Source organism: Heteronotia binoei, chromosome 8 (genome assembly GCF_032191835.1).
Source record: "Heteronotia binoei isolate CCM8104 ecotype False Entrance Well chromosome 8, APGP_CSIRO_Hbin_v1, whole genome shotgun sequence".
Taxonomy (NCBI): Eukaryota; Metazoa; Chordata; class Lepidosauria; order Squamata; family Gekkonidae; genus Heteronotia; species Heteronotia binoei.
Window position 1 is genome coordinate 66290220 of NC_083230.1, and position 22033 is coordinate 66312252.

The 22033-nt window shown below is 38.9% G+C and overlaps 1 protein-coding gene across 1 annotated transcript in view; it reads right to left on the reverse strand.

Annotated features, from left to right (window-relative positions):
• The window catches only part of KITLG (KIT ligand), a 155608-nt gene extending 136725 nt beyond the window's left edge, over window positions 1–18883 (reverse strand). Inside the window, exon 1 of the mRNA XM_060245157.1 lies at window positions 18646–18883. Coding sequence (XP_060101140.1) covers window positions 18646–18660 — 15 coding nt within the window. The 5' untranslated portion in view covers window positions 18661–18883. The remainder of the gene's footprint in view (window positions 1–18645) is intronic.
• Window positions 18884–22033: the final 3150 nt, after the last annotated feature.

The following is a 22033-nucleotide window of genomic DNA, read 5'->3' on the forward strand; positions in this document are numbered from 1 at the left end:
ATAACAGATGAAATACTGGACTTGGAATAAATGAGACCTGAGTTTCAATTTCCACTCAGCCACAAAGTTTACAGACCAATCTCTGGCATGTCTTCATACACTTCTTGAATTCACAAACCTATTGCAAGAATGAAATTAGTCAAACCTGTGTGTGCCATCCTGACTTCCTTAAAAAGGGGGAGGAAACAAACGTGATCAATGTGACTAGTTCTGTGGATGTGAACCCAATCCATACATATGTTGTGTATTATTCTGTTGTAACTGACTTGTGGAAATTCAACAAGAGGCTTTCAAGGCAATTGAGAAGAAGAATCAGTTTGGCATTTCCTTCCTCTGCAGTCTCTTGGTGGTCTCTCATCCAAGTACCAACCCTGCTTAGCTTCTGAGATTGCTGCCTTTACTCTCATGCATCCCATACTACTCTTTATAGTAGTATGCTTCATAAGAAATTAACAGTACAATCTTAAACTGGATATCTCATTGAGGTTCACTTGGAGTTAGGAATTGTGCATAGGGTTGCAAATATAGTATATAATATAATATATAAACACATTTTCCCCAACAGTTATTTTAAAGGTATTTACTTCCTCCCCTTTTACAGAATACATGATAATTATTTCAGTTTCATCTTTATTTACCTTTTCTTTCAATCCTGTTGCAATTCTTTTGGTAAACCTGAACATCTGCGTATCATTTGCCCCCTGGGCTTTCTTCCATTAAGCTTCAAACACAATCCTTCACACCAGAAGAAATTGCTGTTTTCACACAATATAATTCAATTTACAATTCGTAATACAGTCTAGGAACCAGCTGAAAGGGAAGATCGAGGGATCTGTTCAGTATAAACAAGGTCTGTGAGAATATCCCTGAGGAGATATAATTTCTGAAAGTATTAGCACAAGCCACTATCGAGAAAAACAGCACAGCAGAAACCAAGAAGGATTTGGAGAAAATAAATAGAAGTGTAAGAAAGAGTTGGACTTGGCAAAATAGCTCTCCAAATTATAAAATAAACTCAGCCATTCATGAACTTAACAGTTCATTACTGTCAACACTGCTGACAGTTAATAAAGCTTTAAGTTCGAGCCTCCATATCTGTAATCCACAAGACCATGCTTTTTATATGGTTTAAACAAAAAAATACTCCAGCTATATTAACGGTGGCATCCTAAGCAGTGTTTCACTCTCCTATGTCCACTGAAGTGAATGAACGAAGGAGGGTGTGACACTATTTTGAATGGCACTGTAAGGAATTTACTGTTGCTCTCTTTGGTAGAACAAAGGATGTAGGGAGATATAACATAGAAAGTGTCAAGGATCAAATTCTAGCAGGAGCTCCTTTGCATATTAGGCCACACACCCCTGATGTAGCCAATCCTCCAAGAGCTTACAAGACTCTTTTTTGTAAACTCTTGGAGGATTAGCTACATCAGGGGTGTGTGGCCTAATATGCAAAGGAGCTCTTGCTAGAATTCCACCCCTGGTAAGTGTGTTAGCATGGTTTTAAAACACACTTGCTGCTATGGAAACAAATGTGCACCTTTTAACACATTTGTATAATTATCATATTTTTATCTGTCCCTTTCTCCAAACATTAAATTGCTCATAGTTGGCTTCCCTCTGAACTTTTACCCTCATTTCAACATGTGAGGTTGGCTAGGATGAGAGAGAAAGGTGGTAGCCCAGTTCATCAATAAGCTTCATAGAAGAGTAGGTATCTGAACTCAGGTCTCCTTAGACTTTTCCTCAAAATGTTACTGCTACACTACATTAGCTGTCATTCCCAAGACACATCTTAAAAGTAGTCCCTTCTTAGGGAATGAAAGGGGATCATACGTAAACTACACCGGGGTGTCAAACATACGGCCCATGGGCCGGATCATGCTCTCCCCCCCCGAGGGCTCCTATTAAGTCCGCAAGCAACTTTTGGCTGTCATCTGCTTTCTTTTCCCTTTCTCTTGCTTCCTTATGTGTCACAGCTTGCTTTTAAGATTTTTTAAAAAATCTTTAATTGTGTTTGTCTGTGTCCTTTATAAAGTTTATATCTCTACAATCTGTCATTACATTTTATGACATGTATGACCTGGCCCAATAAGATCTCATTTATGTCAGATCTGGCCCTCATAACAAATGAGTTTGACACCCCTGCATATAGAACATTTGCTAGTTCACAAAATATGCAGGTCCTAAAGAAATGCCTCTGTCTGGTATATGAACATTTTCTTAACAATTTTGGATAGGACATATGATCGAGGAAGCAATCACACTTCTTCACCCTCACAAACCTTGAGCAGACAGTGAGGAAAGTACTCTGCTAAATAGCCATGGAGTCAAGGAAAATTCTCAGATGTGTACCAATGAAACAAAGTCTTGTATTGGAATGTGTGCCATGGAACAAAGCCTAATGACGCTCCAGAGTCACAGTTATTCAAATACTTCTTTAGGTTCGGGATATTGCAACTATCTTTTATTTTCAGGACAACTAAAGCCTCTGTTCTCATCCAAATAGTCATTCCCCTGCACCTTATCTATCTAGGTCTCTGTTCCACTGTTTCACCCTTTACCTCTTCTTCATTCTAAAGGGCACAAGTTAATCTATTATCACTACAGCTTTGACTTAATATGAGCTTGGTATCTGTTTCCCTAGTCTAGAGGAAAAACTCTCAGTCACGAATGACTATTCCAAGAAAAGTTAGTTTAAACTATTTTTGAGTTTTCCCTATTGGATTTCTCCAGTAATGTTACTGCACTGGAAAGATGAATGCTCGCCTCCAGTAACCCAATGGATTGAGGACCTAACAACCTTATCTACATTTGATGTTTCACGTATAGATGACGATTTCAAATGAAGATAAAAAGATGAATGGTGCAAAGGAAAGAATCTAAGCTTTTCACATGCAGCTTTGTCAGGGAGTCTATCAAAATGATACAAATATAAAAACATATTTAATATATCATTTTGAAAGGAATTAAAACGTATTAATAAAATACAGGACAATTGCACAAAGTGCAATTCATAATGAGTTCATTAATATTAAGACAAGAAAATCAGCATTAACATCAACTACATATGATATAATCACGAGGAATTCTTCATTGAAATTGTTTGAGAACCCCTGTAAGATATTTTTGTAAACTGTTAATATTGTTTGGAGGGGGTTTTTGTTGTTGTTGCCATCAAGTCACTAATGACTTCAAGGCAAGAGACATTTCGAGGTGGTTTGCTATTGCCTGCCTGTTCATCACAAACCTGGTATTCCTTCGATGTCTCTCCAAATACCAGCCAGGGTGGACCCTGCTTAGCTTCTGAGATCTGATGAGATCAGGCTAGGCTGAGCTATTCAGATCAGGGCAAATAGTACTATTACATAAGGCCAGTTTATAATGCCATGTAGCTTCATGGATACTAAAGAAAAGAGCCTCCATATCATGAGTTTAGTCCAAAAACAGCTTCAACCAGTAAGTGCTATACTGTTTAGAATAGTCCTTCTGGTGTTAGTTTAGGTCTAGTTCTCCTATTTCTGGGCTCTATCACTTCAGGCTGTAGCTGCTTGCTCACATCAATTAATGTATGGGAAAGGATTCAATAAATGGAGTCCTTCACTTACTGTCTGAAAGCAAGAACTAGGCCTTAAGCGTAGGACTTGAAGAGACTGAGGGAATACTGCTGAGTCATACAGACATGCTTCTTAAAAATTTCAATGGTTTGCATAGGCTGTGACTGACTGCATCCAGCTGCTTTAGCAAATTATATCTCATTTATTTCACCATTCCTTATGGATGGTCCAGGTTAGCCCAATCTTTTCAGGTTTTGGAAGCTAAGCAGAGTTGGCCCGGTTTAGTTTTTGGATGGCGGACTATTAAGGGATTCCACAATCACTATGTATTGGAAGGCACTGACAAGCCACTTTCCCCCCCTCTTGTCTATAAAACCCTATGGGATGGCCATGAATTGACTGCAAATTGTAACCTGATGGCACCTTATACAAAACAACTCCATGGAAGAGAAGGTGATGTGGTACAGCCTGATCTCAGCAGATCTCAGAAGTTAAGCAAGGTCAGAACTTGGATGGGACACCAACAATGCAGATAAAAGCAATGACAAACCACCCTTCCTTACTCACTTGCCTTGAAAATCCTATGGGGTTTGCCATAAATTGGCTGTGACTTGACAGCACATACATATATACATAAAACTCTATATCCTTGCTCTAATATTGATCAATAACAAAATAAGCATATAATGAAATGGCTGAAATGTCCAGCTCTTTTCCTCACCTGAACTGAACAATCCAATCATTTAAAAAAGACACTGCCAACTTTAGCCTATTTATCTTTCCCCCCCACAGTTTAATCAAACCAGCAAAATCTAAGCTTGTCCGACTCCTGTCAAAGTATTGACTCTGCCAGAAACATAGTAATCCATTGGTGGCAGAACAGTCCTTCCATTTTTGGAATCAAAAGAATCCACTTCTGCCACAAATATTTAGGAATTACAATCCAAAAGTATATTCCGGAGGTCTTGTTGAAGCTTGCTTTCACTGCCTCTTTCCAAATATGTGTATCTATGCAATAAACATCACAACTATGTCCCACAACATACCACATAGCTAAAAATTGGTATAGACACTCAACTAACATTCCAAGTACCACCCCTGATTAAAGAACTGTATATAACTACTGTGTCTGACTTCACAACAAGATATGTATGCAAAAACTTTGCATTAATCCAATGGAACATCTTAATTGTTAGATGTGGGCAGGGTGGGTTGTAGTCTTGGCCACTCCCTTGATTCCTGTGTTTAATATGCCAGCACACATAGGGATAAATGTTCCCAGATAAACCATGGTCCTACTATATATTACCCTATGTTTTTCCCCTCTATCCACCAACTCTCAGAAATACACCAGTCAAACCTGTATAACCCAACATGTACATACAAAGGAGGGGGGAAAGCTGAATAGCATAAGCACATGAGAAAATAACAAACATAAAATGATCTATAATACTTGTACACCCTTGTCACAGAAAAATATCACAAGTATAGATAAATTCTTCAGGAATAACACAAAGAGACTCATACTTATGTTTCAAAATCGTGTCCCATTACAAGTCTGTTGTAGGCCATGTCTAATCTCTGTTGCATACATTTGTTGCTAATCTAGGTCAGGGGTGTCAAACATACAGCCCGTGGGCCAGATTTGGCCCCCAGAGGGTTCCAATTAGGCCCTCCAGTAAATGACTGTTGTCTGCTTCATTCTCCCTTGCCTGCTTTGTCCGGTCGCCATTTTATGTTTCTCCTCTCCCTTCTCTTTCCATCTTCCCCCTCCCTTTTCAGAACGGGAGGACAAGGGAGAAGCATCAGCCAATAAAAAGCTTGGCTGTATAGCTCTGCTGTGTTGATTAAGTTTGCCAGGGTCAATCAATCACCCTGCAGAGCTACTGAGCCGAGCCTCTTTTCCTTTTAGTGATTGAAGCTCCTCCCTCTCCTTGTCCCCTGGGGAAGGAAGGAAAGAGCTCCAGCTTCCTTTGCCCAGTCGCCATGATCAGAGAGATACAAAGAAAGCACTTTTAAGGCTAGCGATGTTTTATTGAAGGTATAAGCTTTTTGCCTTGCTGTACAGAGAGAGAGTGAGTTTTGTTGGGCTTGTTATGGGTACAACTAGATTTCCCTCCTCTTTTTCACTGTATTCATGCCCTTCAGTCTTTCTCAATAGAAAAGCATGTGAACTATTTGAAGAGAAATAACAAGCCAGCATTAGGCTGAGAGTGTGTGTGCAGTCCAGGTTTACCCAGCAAATTTCCCTTGATTTTTCTTTCACATTTTCCTTTGATTGGTGATCTTGAACTCAGACTTCCCAGATAGTAAGTAGGCCGATACTGAGCACTGTACATGGCTGTCTCTCTGTTCTTGCACTGCCACATAGGAGTTCTAGTTATTTTTCTGGGGAAGACTATAGTTTTGTAGACAAGCACATAGCCCTCAGTCTGTGCCATGGTGCCTTCACATGTTCTTGAGTAGCACATAAAGCAGCTTGTTCACAATGCCCAGCTGCTTGTTTTCCTCTGGGTCTTAGGCTCAAAGCGCTGACCATGAGATCTCTGTAATGAATGTCAATAAATCAAAAGTAGATTTGTAACTTATAGATGTGCACACCTGAACAACTCCTTGTTTTTCTAAAAAAAATATTAATAACATATGGTAACATTATCCATTAATAACTTTTTATTATTATCTTCCCCATATGCTATTTTCTAAATCCCCCTCTCCCCGTTACTTGACTCCCACCGATGTTATAAACTTAAAATATTAACACTTAAAGGTACCCTTAAACCATATGAACCATATAAGCCTAGATTCATGTTCTTCTTTTTTCTAATACTTAATCAGTATTAAAAATTGTCCAATGGCCTTTTATTTTCCATTGCTTTTCTAGATAACCTCTAAACTTTTTCCACTCCTTTCTATAAACTTCCAAATCATAGTCTCTTAAGATTCTTGTTAGTTTATCCATCTCACTCCATGTTATTACTTTTGTAGGCCAATCCCATTTTTCTGGTATTTTTTCTTGCTTCCATAACTGTGCATACAATGGAAGCTGAAAGCAAGTACCAAATCAAAGTTCTATCTTCTTTTGGAAATGTTTCCATTTGTAATCCCAACAGAAATGTTTCTGCTACTTTCTTAAATTCATATCCCAAGATCTTAGAAATTTCTTGTTGAATCATCTGCCAATACTTTTTTTCTCTTTCACAAGTCCACCACATATGGTAGAAAGAACCTTCATGTTTTTTACATTTCCAACATCTATCTGGCATCTAATTGTTCATCTTTGCCAACTTTTTAGGGGTCATATACCATCTGTACTTTTTAGGGGTCATGTACCATCATTTTAAAACAGTTCTCTTTAATACTCTGACATGTTGTAAGTTTCATAGAGTTCTTCCAAAGATATTCCCATGTATCCATCTGTATTTCTTTATTTACATTGATTGCCCATTTAATCATTTGAGATTTTACTACTTCATCTTCCGTAGACCATTTTAAGGGTAACTTATATATTTTTGAAATTAATTTTTCATTATCTCCAAGCAGAACTTTCTCCATTTCTGTTTGGTCTCGTCTTATTCCTACAGCTTTAATATCATTTTCCACCAGGCTCTTTATTTGTTGCATTTGAAACCAATCATATTTGTTATTCAACTCCTCCGTGGATTTCAATTCTATTTTATCACTTTGTATTTTTAATAGTTGATTGTATGACAACCCTCTTTCTTCATCGCTCTTAGCTGTTATTTTTATCACTTCTTCTGGCACTATCCATAATGGCTTTCTCTCATCACCATACTTCTTATACTTCATGTATTTAACAGATTATTTCTTATATAATGGTGAAAGAAAAAACCATCCCTTTTTTCTTCCCATAGTACATGTAAGCGTGCCAGCCGAATTTATTTCCATGACCTTCCAACATTAAAAGTTTTTTATTTGACAGCATCACCCAATCTTTTATCCATACTAAGCAAACTGCATCATGATATATTCTTAAGTCTGGTAGCTGGAATCCTCCTCTCTTTAGCATCTGTTAAAATTTTCATTTTAATCCTTGGTTTCTTCCCAGCCCAGACAAATTCTGAAATCTTCCTTTGCTATTTATTGAATTGTTTACTATCTTTCACAATGGGAATAGTTTGAAACAAATGCATTATTCTCGGCAAAATGTTCATCTTAATTGCAGCTATTCTACCCAACAATGTCAAATTAAGTTTATTCCATTTCATTAGTCTTCATCCATCTTATGCCATAGCTTTTCATAGTTATTTTTAAACAAATCAATATTTTTCATTGTTATCTCCAAGCCCAAATATTTTACTTTGGAAGCAACTTCACATCCTGTCAATCTCTGCAATTCCTTTTGTTTGTTTGCTTGTATATTTTTACATAAAAGTTTTGACTTTTCTTTATTAACATAAAATCCCGCCAATTCACCATATTCTTGTATCTTAGTTAACAACAAAGGTGTTACTTGTACAGGATTTTGAGTTATAAACATTATGTCATCAGCAAATGTTCTATATCTGTAACTAGATCCTCTGATTTTTAGCCCTTCTATTTCTTTATCATCTTGTACTTGTATCAGTAAAATTTCAAGAGTCATAATAAACAACAATAGTGAAAGCAAGCAACCTTGTCTTGTACCTTTACTAATCATCATATTATCTGTAAGGTCTGCATTTATACACAACTTTGCCCTCTGTTCCGTATATATTGCTTTTATCATTCTTATAAAGTTCTCTCCAAGTTCTATCTTTTCCATAACTGCAAACATAAATTCCCAGTTCAAATTATCAAAAGCTTTCTCTGCATCCGCAAAGAATAATGCAACTTCCTTTTCTGGATGTTTTTCATAATATTCTACAATATTAACAACTGTTCTTATATTATCTCTTATTTGTCTTTTAGGGAGAAATCCTGCTTGATATTCCTTTATAAAGTTCATCAAATATTGTTTAAGTCGTTCTGCCAGGATTCTTGTGTATATCTTATAATCAGTATTTAATAATGAAATTGGTTTATAGTTCTTAGGGTTGCCAAGTCCGATTAAAGAAAAATCTGGGGGCTTTGGGGGCGGAGCCAGGAGACTTTGGGGTGGAGCCAGGAGACATTGGGGGTGGAGCCAGGAACAAGGATGTGACAAGCATAACTGAACTCCAAGGGAGTTCTGGCCATCACATTTAAAGGGACAGCACACATTTTTAAAATGCCTTTCTTCCATAGGAAATAATTAAAAATAGGGGCACCATCTTTTGGGGCTCATAGAATTGGACCCTCTGGTCCAATTGTTTTGAAACTTGGGGGGTATTTTGGGGAGAGGCACTAGATGTTATACTAAAAATCTGGTGCCTCTACCTCAAAAAATAGCCCCCCCCAGAGCCCCCAATACCCACGGATCAATTCCCTATTATTCCCTATGGGAATCATTCTCCATAGGGAATAATAGAGTATCCAGTAGACATTTCCCTCCCCCCCACACACGCTTTCTAAAGGGGGGGAGGGCCTTCAAACCAGGGAATCCCCCCTCCCTGCCTCCTCCCTCTCTCACACACACAAATACTCACTATATCTTCTTCCGGAGAACTCTACTTGCTCTGAAAACGAAAGGGAAAAAAAGGGAGGGGCTGTTCTCCGAAGCCCTTCCTGCTTCTTGCCCAGCCTTAAAGGGGCCACACATTTTACAAACGGCTCAGGATCTCAACAATATGAAGCCTACAGGTATGTTCTTCCCCCCCTCAACCCCCCCACCCCCGCTTCCCGATTGCTGGGGAGCGGGAGATGAGGCTGCGAACCCAGAAGTCCCCCGCCAGGGCTGGAGGGTTGGGAAGCCTAATAGTTCTGTACATTCGTGATATCTCTATCTTCTTTAGGTATCAACAAAATTACAGCTTCTTTCCAGGTACTTGCTATTTTCCCTTTTATCCTTATCATATCATCAATTTTTGTAATTTTGGTACTAATTCTTCTTTAAAAAAATTAAAAATTTAGCTGTATATCCATCTGGCCCAGGCGCCTTACCAATTTTCATTGCATTAATTGCTGCTTCAATTTCAATTTTTTCTATTGGATCATTCAAAATTTTTTTTCATATTTTCCGTTAAGGGTGCTATTTTAACATTTTGCAAGTACTCTTCAATCTTTTCTTTTTTTATTTTCACACCCTTAAGTAAGTTGGCATAATACTTAAAAAATTCTCTTTTTATTCCTTCTTGATCTACTATCTCTCTTCCACCAGTCACAATTTTACTAATAGTTTTACTTTCTCTCTTTTTCTTCAATTGCCAAGCTAAATACTTTCCAGGCTTATTTGCACCCTCAAAAGATTTCTGTTGCAATTTTTTCAAATTCCATTCAATTTCTTTGTTCAGCAAATGTCTCATTTGAGTTTGTAAAATAGTAATCTCCCTTATAATTTTCTTTTTCCCTGTCCTTTTTCTCCGTTTCCCTTCTTTTTTCTTTATTTCATTTTGAATGTCCAGCATGTTTTTCTTTTGCCCTCTTGTCTTTATTATTCAAAGTAATCAATATTCCCCTCATTACTGCTTTATAAGCATCCCATACCATCTGAAATTCTATATCTTTCTTTGTTTGGAAGAAAGCTTTAGTTTCGTTTTCTAGAGATGTCACTATTTCTTTATTCTGTAGTAAATCTTCATTTAATCTCCATCTTCTTGATTTTTTTTTTTGCAATTTTGCAATCCATAATATTGGGTTATGATCTGCACTTATCTTTGGTAAAATCTCTACTTTTTTAGTTATGAAGCCCAAATCTTTAGTACCCCATAACATGTCAATTCTGGAATAAGTGCTATGTATCACTGAAAAAAAAGTATAGTCTCTTACTTCCAGGTTGAATTTTCTCCAGATATCTTCCAAATTTTCTTGTTTAAACAGTTCAAAAAAAGATTTTGGCAGTTTTTCTTCCTTGTTGTTACTTTTTTGTCCAAACCTATCCATTTTGTTATGTATTGTTCCGTTAAAGTCTCCCATCATCAATATCTGGTCATAAGTCACTTCATCAAGCTGTCAGGTAATGTCTTTGAAAAAAGCATCTTTTGCGCCATTTGGTGCATACAGTCCTAATAACATTTTCTTTGCATTTATCATTATCTCTACCGCCACTTATCTTCCATCCTTGTCTTTAAATATCAATTTTGGCTCTAATTGTTGATTAATATAAAAAATCAAGCCCCTTTTCTTTTGTTCCACCAATGGAAAAAATTCCAATCCTAATTGTTTATTCCATAAATATTTGTAATCCTTTTGTTGTATATGGATTTCTTGTAAACAAATTATATTACAATTTTGCTTTTTAATCCAATGAAATGTTGCTTTCCTTTTTTGTGGTGAATTTAGTCCATTTACATTCCAAGATAATAATTTGTAATCCATTATGGTGCAGTCTTTATTCTGTTCATAGAAACTACACAGCTCATATGTATTCGTAATTGTAATCCTTCTTCCATGTAGCTCAAAACTCAAACCTTCAGGTATTATCCATCTGTATCTTGTTCCATTAACACACAGTTTCTCTGTTAGTTTCTTGTAAGATTTCCTTTCGTTTATCACTTGTCTTGGCAACTCTTTCATTATTCTAACTCTACTCTCTCCTACTGTCAGAATCTTTTGAAAACGTTGGTTCAAGATTTTTCCTACCATTTCTTTTGTCATAAATCTTATGACTACATCTCTTGGCAGTTTTTTGTTCTTGGCATATGATGAGCTGACTCTATACATAAAGTCATACATATTTCTAGTCCCTTCAGGATTTTCCTCCAAGAAGTCAGCAATTATTTTCACAATATATCCCTTTAAGTCAGTTCCTTCTTCCTCAGGTACTCCTCTCAGACGAAATTGGGTTTCCATCAGTCTGCAGTCATGGATTGTCACCTTCTCTTGCAGCTTTAACAAGGTAGAAGCATGCACTTTAACTTTCTCCTCTACATCCTGGACTTTTTCCTTAACCACCACCACCTCATTTTTAAAGTCTTCCATTTCCTTTTTAAGAGCTCCAAAGTCTTTTTTAAGTTCTTTTTTACAAGCCGTTAACATCTTCTCAACTCCTTTCATTATCCTAGCTTACATTGCTTCTAGTTGGTCTTGCATTTTTTTCCAAGGAAAGAGCTCTTGCATGTGTTGCTTTTGATTCTGATGTTAAAATCACCCACAAAAATTTACGTATCTTAAAATCAAAATCCAAATATCAGATTCAATAGCTTAATACTTGCCCTTTTAAATGAACCTAATTTCACTGTTCTTTGATCTTCCTAGGCTCAAATATTAATTTTAAAAGTTTTATTTTTTTTTTCAAAATGGCGAACGCAATTTCTCTATAGTAAAAAGCCCTAGTGTAGGCCTTCTTGTTGTTTGTCTCTCTTCTCTTATTACTTCCTTCTTTGCTAGGAACGAAATCACATTTTCAATGGTATCCAAATCTCGCGATCTTTCCCTTATTACTTCCTACTTTGCTAGGCACCAAGTCCTGTTCTCAATGACATCCAAATCTCACGATCTTTGATGTACTTCCTGTTTTGCTTGTAGGAAATGCAAAGCTGTGACGATGATACATTCTTCAGTGACCACAAGTAATCCAAAAAATAACTTCTTTCCCAGTTTTTAGCAATATCCTTCTTTTAACAAAATCCAAAATTCAATCTTTCTTTTCTTCTTCTTTCCCTCTCTCTAAATCACTCCTTTCCACCTTCCAAAATTATTTTATTTGCTTTTAAAAAGTTCCGGCGCGAAAGATTGTAATCGGTACCTCTCCGCTGATATCCAGCTTAACATCGATCTTCCCAACTATCAGATGTTCACCAGTCCCAAAGAAGATTAGGATCTTGCCAAGCTTATGCCAATTGAATGGCTCTGAAAGCCTCTGTAGATGATGAAAACGCCACTCTTCTCCAGGGGCCCCTCAAAGCCTCAAAAGAGCCCCCAACGGAGCTCTCTATCAGCCAAGGAAAAACCCCTCTGAGTTCTTGTGCGTATCTTGGAGCTCTCTATCAGCCAAGGAAAACCCCCTCTGAGTTCTTGTGTGTATCTTGGACAAATCTCTAGCTGAGAAATGTAGGTAGAAGGCCAGAAAGAGCCTTTTCCTACCCAGAACAGAGGCTTCAGTCTGTCCCCGTTAAAGAGACAGGTCAGCTCGCCATTTCCCTAATCCCGGAAGTCCACACCTGAAGAACTCCTGAACTGCATATTCAAGATTGGTACAGCACAGATATTGTCTGTAGTTTTTGATGCAATAATTCATAGTATGAAGTGACATTTATCAGAGACGGTAAAATAACATATTGCAAGTGTGCTAATGTTTTAAGCATGTTTTAAGTAAAAACAATCTTTGTGTTTGTGCCCTTTATAAAGTTTATATGTCTGCTACCTGGTATTACATTTTATGACACACATGGCCTGGCCCGACAATATCTCATTTATGCCAAATTCGGCCCTCATGAGTTTGACACCCCTGAGATGGTAGTCAGGATTTCATTTTAGTCACTGTTAATTGACACTGAAATAAATTCAGATCACAGTGGTCAAACCAAATTCTGAGAAACAGACCTAGTGGTTCTATGTCAGAGGGAGTCATCTGAGAACTATACCTGTGAATGCTTGTTACTTCTAAAATCAAATAATTAAAGACTTCCTCCATTTGTAGCAGTTCTTCAATTCATTTTCAATGTTAAATCTTACACTGATAAAATATTATTTTTTATATTTAACACGAATTTGGGACAATTCTTATTTGTTACACATTCCAATATATTCCATATATCATAAAAAGTAAAGATAAAAACAATGCAATGAAAATTGTTTTCATAACATTTATTTCATCTGTCTTTTCTGTCTCTTATCAGCTATGCTGGCTGATCTGCCATTTGGTAAATTCCAGAAAACACACCCATGGTGTACAGTTCCATGAACAGAAGCTCCTCTACCATTCAAACAATAGAAAGTAGAGCGATTTAATACACTTTTCTTAAAATAAGAGCCATTTTTAAATTTCAACTTGCTGGTATTGCCTATAGTTTGATTTAGGACATTATTTGGTAAAATGTTATAATGCATTGCTTGACCTTTTTTAAAAACCTAGCTTGTAGCACAGTTTCCAGCAGAGTTTCCAATATAGCTTCAACAACTGAAGTATTGCATAAGAGATTTTCACCACTTATTACAAAAATACATCAATAAATAAGTAATTCTTGCAAGGGTTATAAAAGAAATTATCTTTGTTGGAGGCTCAGAGCTTTGGTACAACACCTAAATTATAGACACTGGGGAACAAGCATTATCAAAAAGTCAGATCCAGCATTCCAAGTCTTTTCACTTAATCCCAGCTGTGAAAATAGTTTATGCACGGTACTAAGAAAAATTCACTCAGCACATGTTATAGACACCTTTTCTTATTATTATTTTTGTAGGTCTCAGGGCCTAAACCCTGAGGCTAAACCCTGACATAGATTGAGCACAGAGGCTAAACCCTGACATAGATTGAGCACAGCAGGCAAATCCAAAGGTACAAAATACAATTAGGAAAGTCATTAATATTTCAGATAGTAATAAAATAATGACTGGGAAAGGCAATGGTAAACCACCCCATAAAAAGTCTGCTGTGAAAATGTTGTGAAACCAACGTCACCCCAGAGTCGGAAATGGCTGGTGCTTGCACAATGGACTACCTTTACCTTAATAAAATAATGCAAATAATTAGTAGCTCTTCTCTTCAGTATATGTCTCAATAAAAGTTTTTATTTCTTAGATTTAGGTTTATGACAATGAGAAATCTCACAACGGCTGAAGTCAAAGCAGCCGAAATAAAAATCCAAACTGTCTGTGCAGTTCCTTTGCAACTATGTCCGATACTCAGTTGTCTGATTTGACCTTCTCTTTTCTGCTCAGCCTTGCTTTGAATGTTCTCTATCTCTCACACTCAACAAGTCTATCATATTTTAAGTCTTCTGAAAATGAATTTGCACAGGCATCAGCAATTTGCTGCTGCCAGCAAATGACTGCTGGGTGAATAAAAACTGATCAACAAAATTGGAGCTTTAGGAGGACTTAAGAGCAAGTGTGCAGGTCATATGGTGCTCTTGCAGCAAGCCTTCCAGGACAGAATAAAAGTTTTCTTGTTACAGGATTTGTCTTGCATAGTATGCACTGCCTACTTCTTTCCAAAGACCTCTTTCCAACTGCAAGAATGCCGTACTACTAGGACTGTCCTTCTCAAGGAGCTCTGAAGGTCATGAAACTTCTGGCAATGAATGCATGCATTCAACAAAGGAAAGCTGCCTCTAGCTCTTTTCCACCACTAAGGTCTCCTAAAGTTTGTATGTCTAGTCGGCAGGTCACATTTCTGACAGTCTTTGGCAAGCATTCCCAAATCTGTCATTAATGCTAATATTCCAAACACATCAGTATCTTATACTTAGATTTTTGCAGTGCATTTTAAAAAGTATTTTTCTCAGTGCATTATGTCAAATTAACATTGTCATGTTAATTTTTACAAGAGTCTTAAAAACTGAAACATTCCCACTAAGCACATTTTTTAAAAAATCGGTTTATAATAACTATTGTGACACTCTTATTGTTTTGAACATCACAGTAGAAATTATATAGATTCACTTCTGGTTCTGGTGTTTATTTACTAGAGCATATAATCCCACAAAGCCTCTCACAAAAGTAATCCTTCAATAAGATTCCATCAGTGTTATTACTGTAAATGAGAACCTGTGATCCAATCTTAAATAGTTAATTTAAAAGGCAATACAACAGTCTGAAATTTCCAAAACCTTTCACAGGTAATGGGATTTTTTTAATGTCCATATACAGTTCTCAGTTCTAAAAACTCAATTTTTTTTGTAAACTAAAATGTCACCGGCTCAGTCAATGGTTTTAGTTTACAAACTGTGCGATGCTACTGTAACACAACACAACAAAGCTATTTTGTGATATACTCTCATGAGGCTAAACACTATTTTCTTCATTTTCCTATATAGGTTTCCATATCAACAAACTTTCAGTTCCAAAAGCACTCACCAGTTGTGTACATCAGTATTTCCTCATTTCTGCTGTGTCTTTAATTAAACTTGAAGTTTATTTTATAAGGTTGATCTATTCTTGCTCAAGGCATGAGCTCTTAAAAGTTGTTTAAAAACCTTCTTTTTACAGCCAGTCATAAATACGCAGATCCCAGTGAGTTCAACGAGACTGCTTACAGTGCAATCCTAAATAGTTATGCCTTTCTAATTCCCACTGGCTTCAATTGACTTAGAAGGTGTAACTGTACTTTGGACTGCACTGTCCACCATTGCAGCCCTAGCCTGCAGAACTAAGTATGCTTACTAGAAAGTAAAAGCTGCTGAACTCTCAAAAGGCTTGCTTCTGAGTCAGCATGCCTAGGATCAGGCTGAAAACCTTAATTTAAACATCTACTTTGCAAAACCAAGACCCTGAAGCGGAGACTTGTTCTCTTTCGCCTTCCTTCTTTTTTTCCATCAATGACACTGCATGGCTACATAAACAGCACAGCACATTACAGAGGGAAGGCAGAAGTAGGAACAATATAAAAAAGTGGCTGAAGGGGTAAATTGTAGTGGCTGATGACATCACACTTTGAGGCAACTGCGCAGATCATTCAGTACAATCTTCGCTCAAAGGCCTCTCAACCTCTTTCCAGACTTCAAGAAAAAACCTTCACTCCAGCATAGAAAGTTTTATTCAGGGTATGAGCTTTTGTGTGCATGCACACTTCCTCAGATACAATGAAATTGAAATTATCAGTCCATATATATAGGTAGAGCAGTAAATTAGCATGCAACATAGCAAGGATGTTTAACAGATTCAAGAATAACAAGCTTAGTCTGTATGGTTACCATTTGTCTGGGTTCAATTGGGGGGGGGGGGAGGAACATAGTGAAGGAAATAAATATGTCAGAACTGAAGACTGATGTATCCTTAATTCTGGAATGCTGACCCTCTCTGTTAATTGCTCTCAGCTCACACCTTGACTAAAACTTTGTTAGCCTAAAAGGTGCTACAGGACTAAAACCATACCGCTGCTTCATACCAACACAGCTACCTACCCAAATCTATCCAACATAGAAAGAAAGCAGGGAGAAACAAGATTCCCTTTATTACCAATGGGTTTTCACTTTCCTTGAGTATGGAATATTCATTTTTTGACAAGTGGAGGGAAAAAATTACTTTTTTTTTTTTTTACTTGAAGCCTCTTCTGTGCTCTAGTCTTTCCCAGGGTTGGGGGGAGGAATTAGACATTGGTTTTTGTCCTTGTGTGCTGTTTCTTCTCTCTCCATCCTCTAGTTATTTAGTAAATGGGAAAATGCTATCTAACCACAGCTCTGTGACTGGTCTGCAGCTTGCAGGAAACCTATATGGCTCAAGAGTTGATGGATGCTTTACTAACAGGTCAGACATGGTGCCATAGGTCTCTGAAAGCACTCCAGAGCAGAGCTACAGTCCAGAAGGCCAAGGCTTTCTGCTAAAAACCAGCTTTTTTTTCAGACACAGCACTAACTGGGAAAGTAAATTTCCCTCTTCCCAAAGTGCTTACATTCAGGTCTTAGATGGAATAAGACACAATGGGTCTCTGTCTTGTGTAAAGTTTTTATTTAATCCTCTCCAAGGTCCACAAAGAGTTTTGAAATTCAAAGCTCCTTCACTAGCTTAACACTGAGAGTGTTCTTGCTAGTTCAAGGCACATAAGGCTGTAGACACTGAACTGTCTGCGCAGGCAGCCTCATCAGATAGTTCAAGCCTGGCCAGTCCACATTACAATCTGCAGGGAGACTCTGCAGCACAATCTGCCCTCAAGGAACTTTTCTGCCAAATGTTACAAAGTCAGACAGCCAAGTCTTAATGTTAAAATCTCAATGTTAGTATGATAAAGTGATAATTTCTCTTGTCATCAGAGAACTGCAGAGAAGTGTAGGGTCTTCCTCTTTCATCATGATTTCCTTAGACATGCAAAAATACCACTCAAGAAGCTTTGTTTGATTTTTCCTGCTTAGATTTGCTTCTCTTCCACAGGATAGACACATGAGAGACCTGAAGTGACAAAGGGGTCAAGAACACAGCAGGTACGACAGGAAACAAGCAGGAAAGAGATAAAGGGGTGGGGAGGGGAAGGCATCGGCTCTGTGGAAAAGATAAATGATACCAGCCACCAAAAGGAAAATGGAACCAAATTCCACTCCCACTCTTCTCCTGAAAGCTCATGCTTTACACAGTTGGGGGGGGGGGCGTTCTGAGCAGCAAACAGGAGAAGAAAAGAGAGGTTATTATCTCCTTTTCCCTGCAAGTGTCTCTTTCTCCTCTTTAAAAAATGTACACAGAACAGCAATCTAGGGCACAATTTAGAAAAATTATTGAACAGGATCTAACAGCACATAAAGGCCAATGCATTATGACTGGGGCAAAAAAGACAACGAGAAAAATGGCAAGTCTTGACAGATGCAAATAGTCAGTGACATGATGCACAGAAAAAGGCAATCTGATTCTGAATGAAGTCATGACCCAGGGACTACCTTCCAGTCATTCCACGGGGCAGCTTCACTAAAACAGCAGCAGAGCTACTTATGGGCGGCCTGCATCGTTTGCTCTGTAATAGATCATCTATTAAGCGACTCCTATCAGTCCTTGGTCTGGGACTCTGCCAATTGTACAAAGGACAGTGCAGATAAGAAAGAACGCTGCCAAGTCTCCACAGCACCTTTGCAGTCAACGCACCTCTGCAAGCGCAGCCTGGCCCCCGGCAGTTTCTCAGTCGGTGGGATCCCAGCTGATGGTGCCAAACAGCTGAGGATGTCAGGTGATGGCAAGACACCGATTCCCAAGCCATGTGCAAGAAGTTCCCAGCCTCTGCAACGGCATCTAATCTGCGCCTTGAGGCTAATCCCAAGTGAGCCAAGCGGCTGTCCATCGCTAGTACCTGGGGACGCCTGCTAGGGCTTCACTTGGCAATGCCTCTGTATCAGACGCCTTCCGCCCACCCCTATTACAATTCGATGCAATAAAGCAAAGGCACTGAACAAGGGTCTGGTGGAGGCAGAACCTCCCCCGGCTCGGTACTCACTTGTGCCTTCTTCATAAGGAAAGAGAGCGCTGCAATCCGGCCCCGACAGCTGCGTGCAAACTCCTTTTAGCGGCTCTGTAGCTCCAGCATGTTGCAAAGCTAGTCCACTCATTGGGCTTGCCCCGCTCCTTCTGCGGCCGTGCGTCTCGCTGCCGCCCTCGCTTGGCCTTCAGGAGCGCGCGCGCACGCACACACACAGGCAGCTCAGGTCCGTCCGGTTCGGCCCGAGCCTCATCAGCCAGCGGAGCAGGCGAGTGCAGTCCAAGCCAGCCGCTCAGCCGTTCTTTTATAGCGCTAAGCTGCCTCCCGCAGCAGTCGCGGCGGCAGCGGCAGCTCTGGCGACGGCAAGCCAGCAGCAGCCCTGGCAAGGACACGCCTTCCTCGTGCGTCCTTGCCGGCGAGGGGAAAGCCCTGAGAAACTTCAGAAACGCGACGCTGCCGGGAGCAGTCTCGGGACACTTTCTGCGTGCCACCGGGGGCGGGCGGGGGGAAGAGGGCAGGGCTGGAGTTTTTGAGCGCCTGGAGGTTCTTTCCATTCAACCCTTTGCTTTTAGCATCACAAGCTTCTGACAAGATTAGTGCACGCGGTTAACCCGTCGTTTTTGCTTTGGGCGATCACAGCTTTGGGACTAACATAAGCATTCTGTTGGGGGGGGGGGGTGTTAAGAGCCCTCAAGTCGCTTCCGATTTATGGCGACCCTATGAATTAACGCCCTCCAAAACGTCCTATCGTCTACAGCCATTCTAAGGTCCTGCAAAGTGAGGTCCGCCCGTGGCTCCGTTGATGGAATCAATCCTAGTCACCTTGACTCTTCCTGTTTTCCTGCTGTTTTCAACTTTTTCTATCGTTATTGTTGTTTCCCATAACTCTTGGCTTTTTATTATGTGATCAAACTATGATAGCCTCAGTTTAATCATTTTAGCTTCTAGGGAGAATTCAGGTTTGATTTGGTCTAGAACAGGGGTGTCAAACTGATTTGTAATGACCACCGGATCTGAACTAAATGAGACCTATAAAAAGATTAGGTGGCAGAGATATAAATTTTGTAAAGGACACAGACAAATACAATTAATTTTTAAAAAATAAATAAAACATGCTTAAAACACTAGCACTTGGTCTTAAAGGTGCTTTCTTTGTATCTCTCTTAAGGGATCCAGAAAACTGGACAAAAAAGCTCTGGCTCGTTCCTTCGTTCCCCAGGGTACTGGGCCAGGGGAGCCTCAGCCAACAGAAAGAAGAGAGGCTTGGCTCAGTAACTCTGCTGTGCAGTTGAGAAAGCCTGGCAAAGCAAGCTCTCCCTCCCCCCCTTCCTTCCCAAGGGAGGAGCCTCAGCCAATGGAGAAAATAGCGGCTTTGCTCTGTAGCTTCTGTACAATTGAGCAAGCCTGGCAAAGCAAGCTGTGATGCAGAAGGAAGCAAGTGAGAGGGAGAAGGAACCAGATTACAGCCAGTTGCTCAGGGGCCTGATAGAAGCATTCCTGGGGCCTGGCCCCTGGGCCGCAAGTTTGACACCCCTGGTCTAGAACTATCCATTTGTTGTTTTGGTGGTCCATGGTATCTGTAAAACTCTTCCATTTCTGTAAAACTCTTCCACTTCAAAGGAATCAATTTTCTTCCTGTCAGCTTTCTTCATTGTCCAACTTTCACACCCAATACAAAGTAATGGGAAATATATGAGATTAATTTAACTTGATCTTGGATGGTTGCCAGTGGTATAATCTTACAGATCTTTTCTAGCTTCTTCATGGTTACCCTTCCCAGTCTCAATACTTCTGATTTCTTAGTTACAGACTTGCTTTTGGTTGATGATGGAGCCAAGGAATAGAAAATCTTGAACAATTTCAGTTTCTTCATCATCAGCCTTAATTAAAGCTGTGTAGTTCCTCAGTAGTCATTGCTTTTGTCTTCTGGATGTTCAGCTGTAATCCTGCCTAGGCACTTTCTGCTTTAACCTTCATCAGTAGTAGTTTCATTTCTTTACAGTTTTCTGCCAGTAATGGATTGCCATCTGCCTATCTCAAATTGTAAATGTTCCTTCGAGCAGTTTTAACGCTGCGTTCATCTAAATCAGTGTTCTGCATGTAGACTGAAGAGATAGGGAGATAAAATACATCCTTGTCTGACACCTTTGCCTATTGAGAACCATTCTGTTTCTCCATATTCTGTCCTAACAGTAGCTTCTTGTATGGAGTACAAGTTACACATCAAAACAATCAGATGCTGTGTAACACCCATATCTTTTAAAACCAGCCATAGTTTTTCATGATTCACAGTCAAAAATTTCACCATAATCTATAAAACACCAGCTGATTTTTCTCTGAAATTGTCTTTCATGTAACCAACATAAATTTGCATTATGATCTCTAGTGCCTCTTTCTTTTCTAGAACATCTGCATTTCTTCATTGTAAAATTTTGAGCATCACTTTGCTCGCATGAGAAATTAATGTAATGGTCCAATGGTTACAGCATTCTTTGACATCTCAGGCGGTTTTTTTTTTTAATTAAAATTTAAATTGAGCATTTCCAGTTTATGGGCCACTGTTTTGTTTTCAATATTTGTTGTCATGTTGTTCTTGATATTTTGAAGGACTCCAAATCTGTACCTTGGAATAGCTTGATATCCCATCTACTAATGGTGATTTGTTTCTCCCAGTTGCTCTCAGTGTAGTATATTGCTCTCAGTATATTGATAGGGATATACTAGATCAAATGACAAAAATGCCCATTTGGAACAATGGTACATTTATGAAAGACTGTTAGATATAATGGGAGCAAGGAATACGAGTTGACTGGCATGGGCTCCATTGAAATTTATTTATTTAAATATTTATATCTGCCTTTCCTCATGGTTCAAGGTAGTTTACAATAATAATTGAAATAATAGTTTAAATTTAAAACATTTTCTTTTTTTGCATTTATATGTGTGAGTGTGCTTGTGTGTACCTGGAAGTCATGGCAACCTCAAGTAACTGACCCCTACTGGGGGCATGGAGGATATTCAGGGAGGTGGCTAAATAAAGCTTGCCCGCACTTCCTGACTTCTGGTATTCCAAGGAGGTCTCCCATCCAAGTACTTGCCAAATTGACCCTGCTTAGCTTCAGAGATCTGATGAGATCAGGCTTTCCTGGCTATGCAGGTCAGGGTATTAAAAGCATTTTCAATTAAAACCAAAATAGCAAACTCCAAATTACAGTTGTTACAATGCACAGAAGTTACAATGAAAATGCAGAAAGGATTTAGAGAAACCTCCCTTGATCCTGGAATAACAACCCTCAGAGTGAAATGAGAGTCCCTGGAAGTAGCACTCCAGGGGCTGTCATTCTTCAACTGGAATAATAGAAAAGAGCAAAAGTCCAGTAGCACTTGAAGATATCTTCAGATAGCT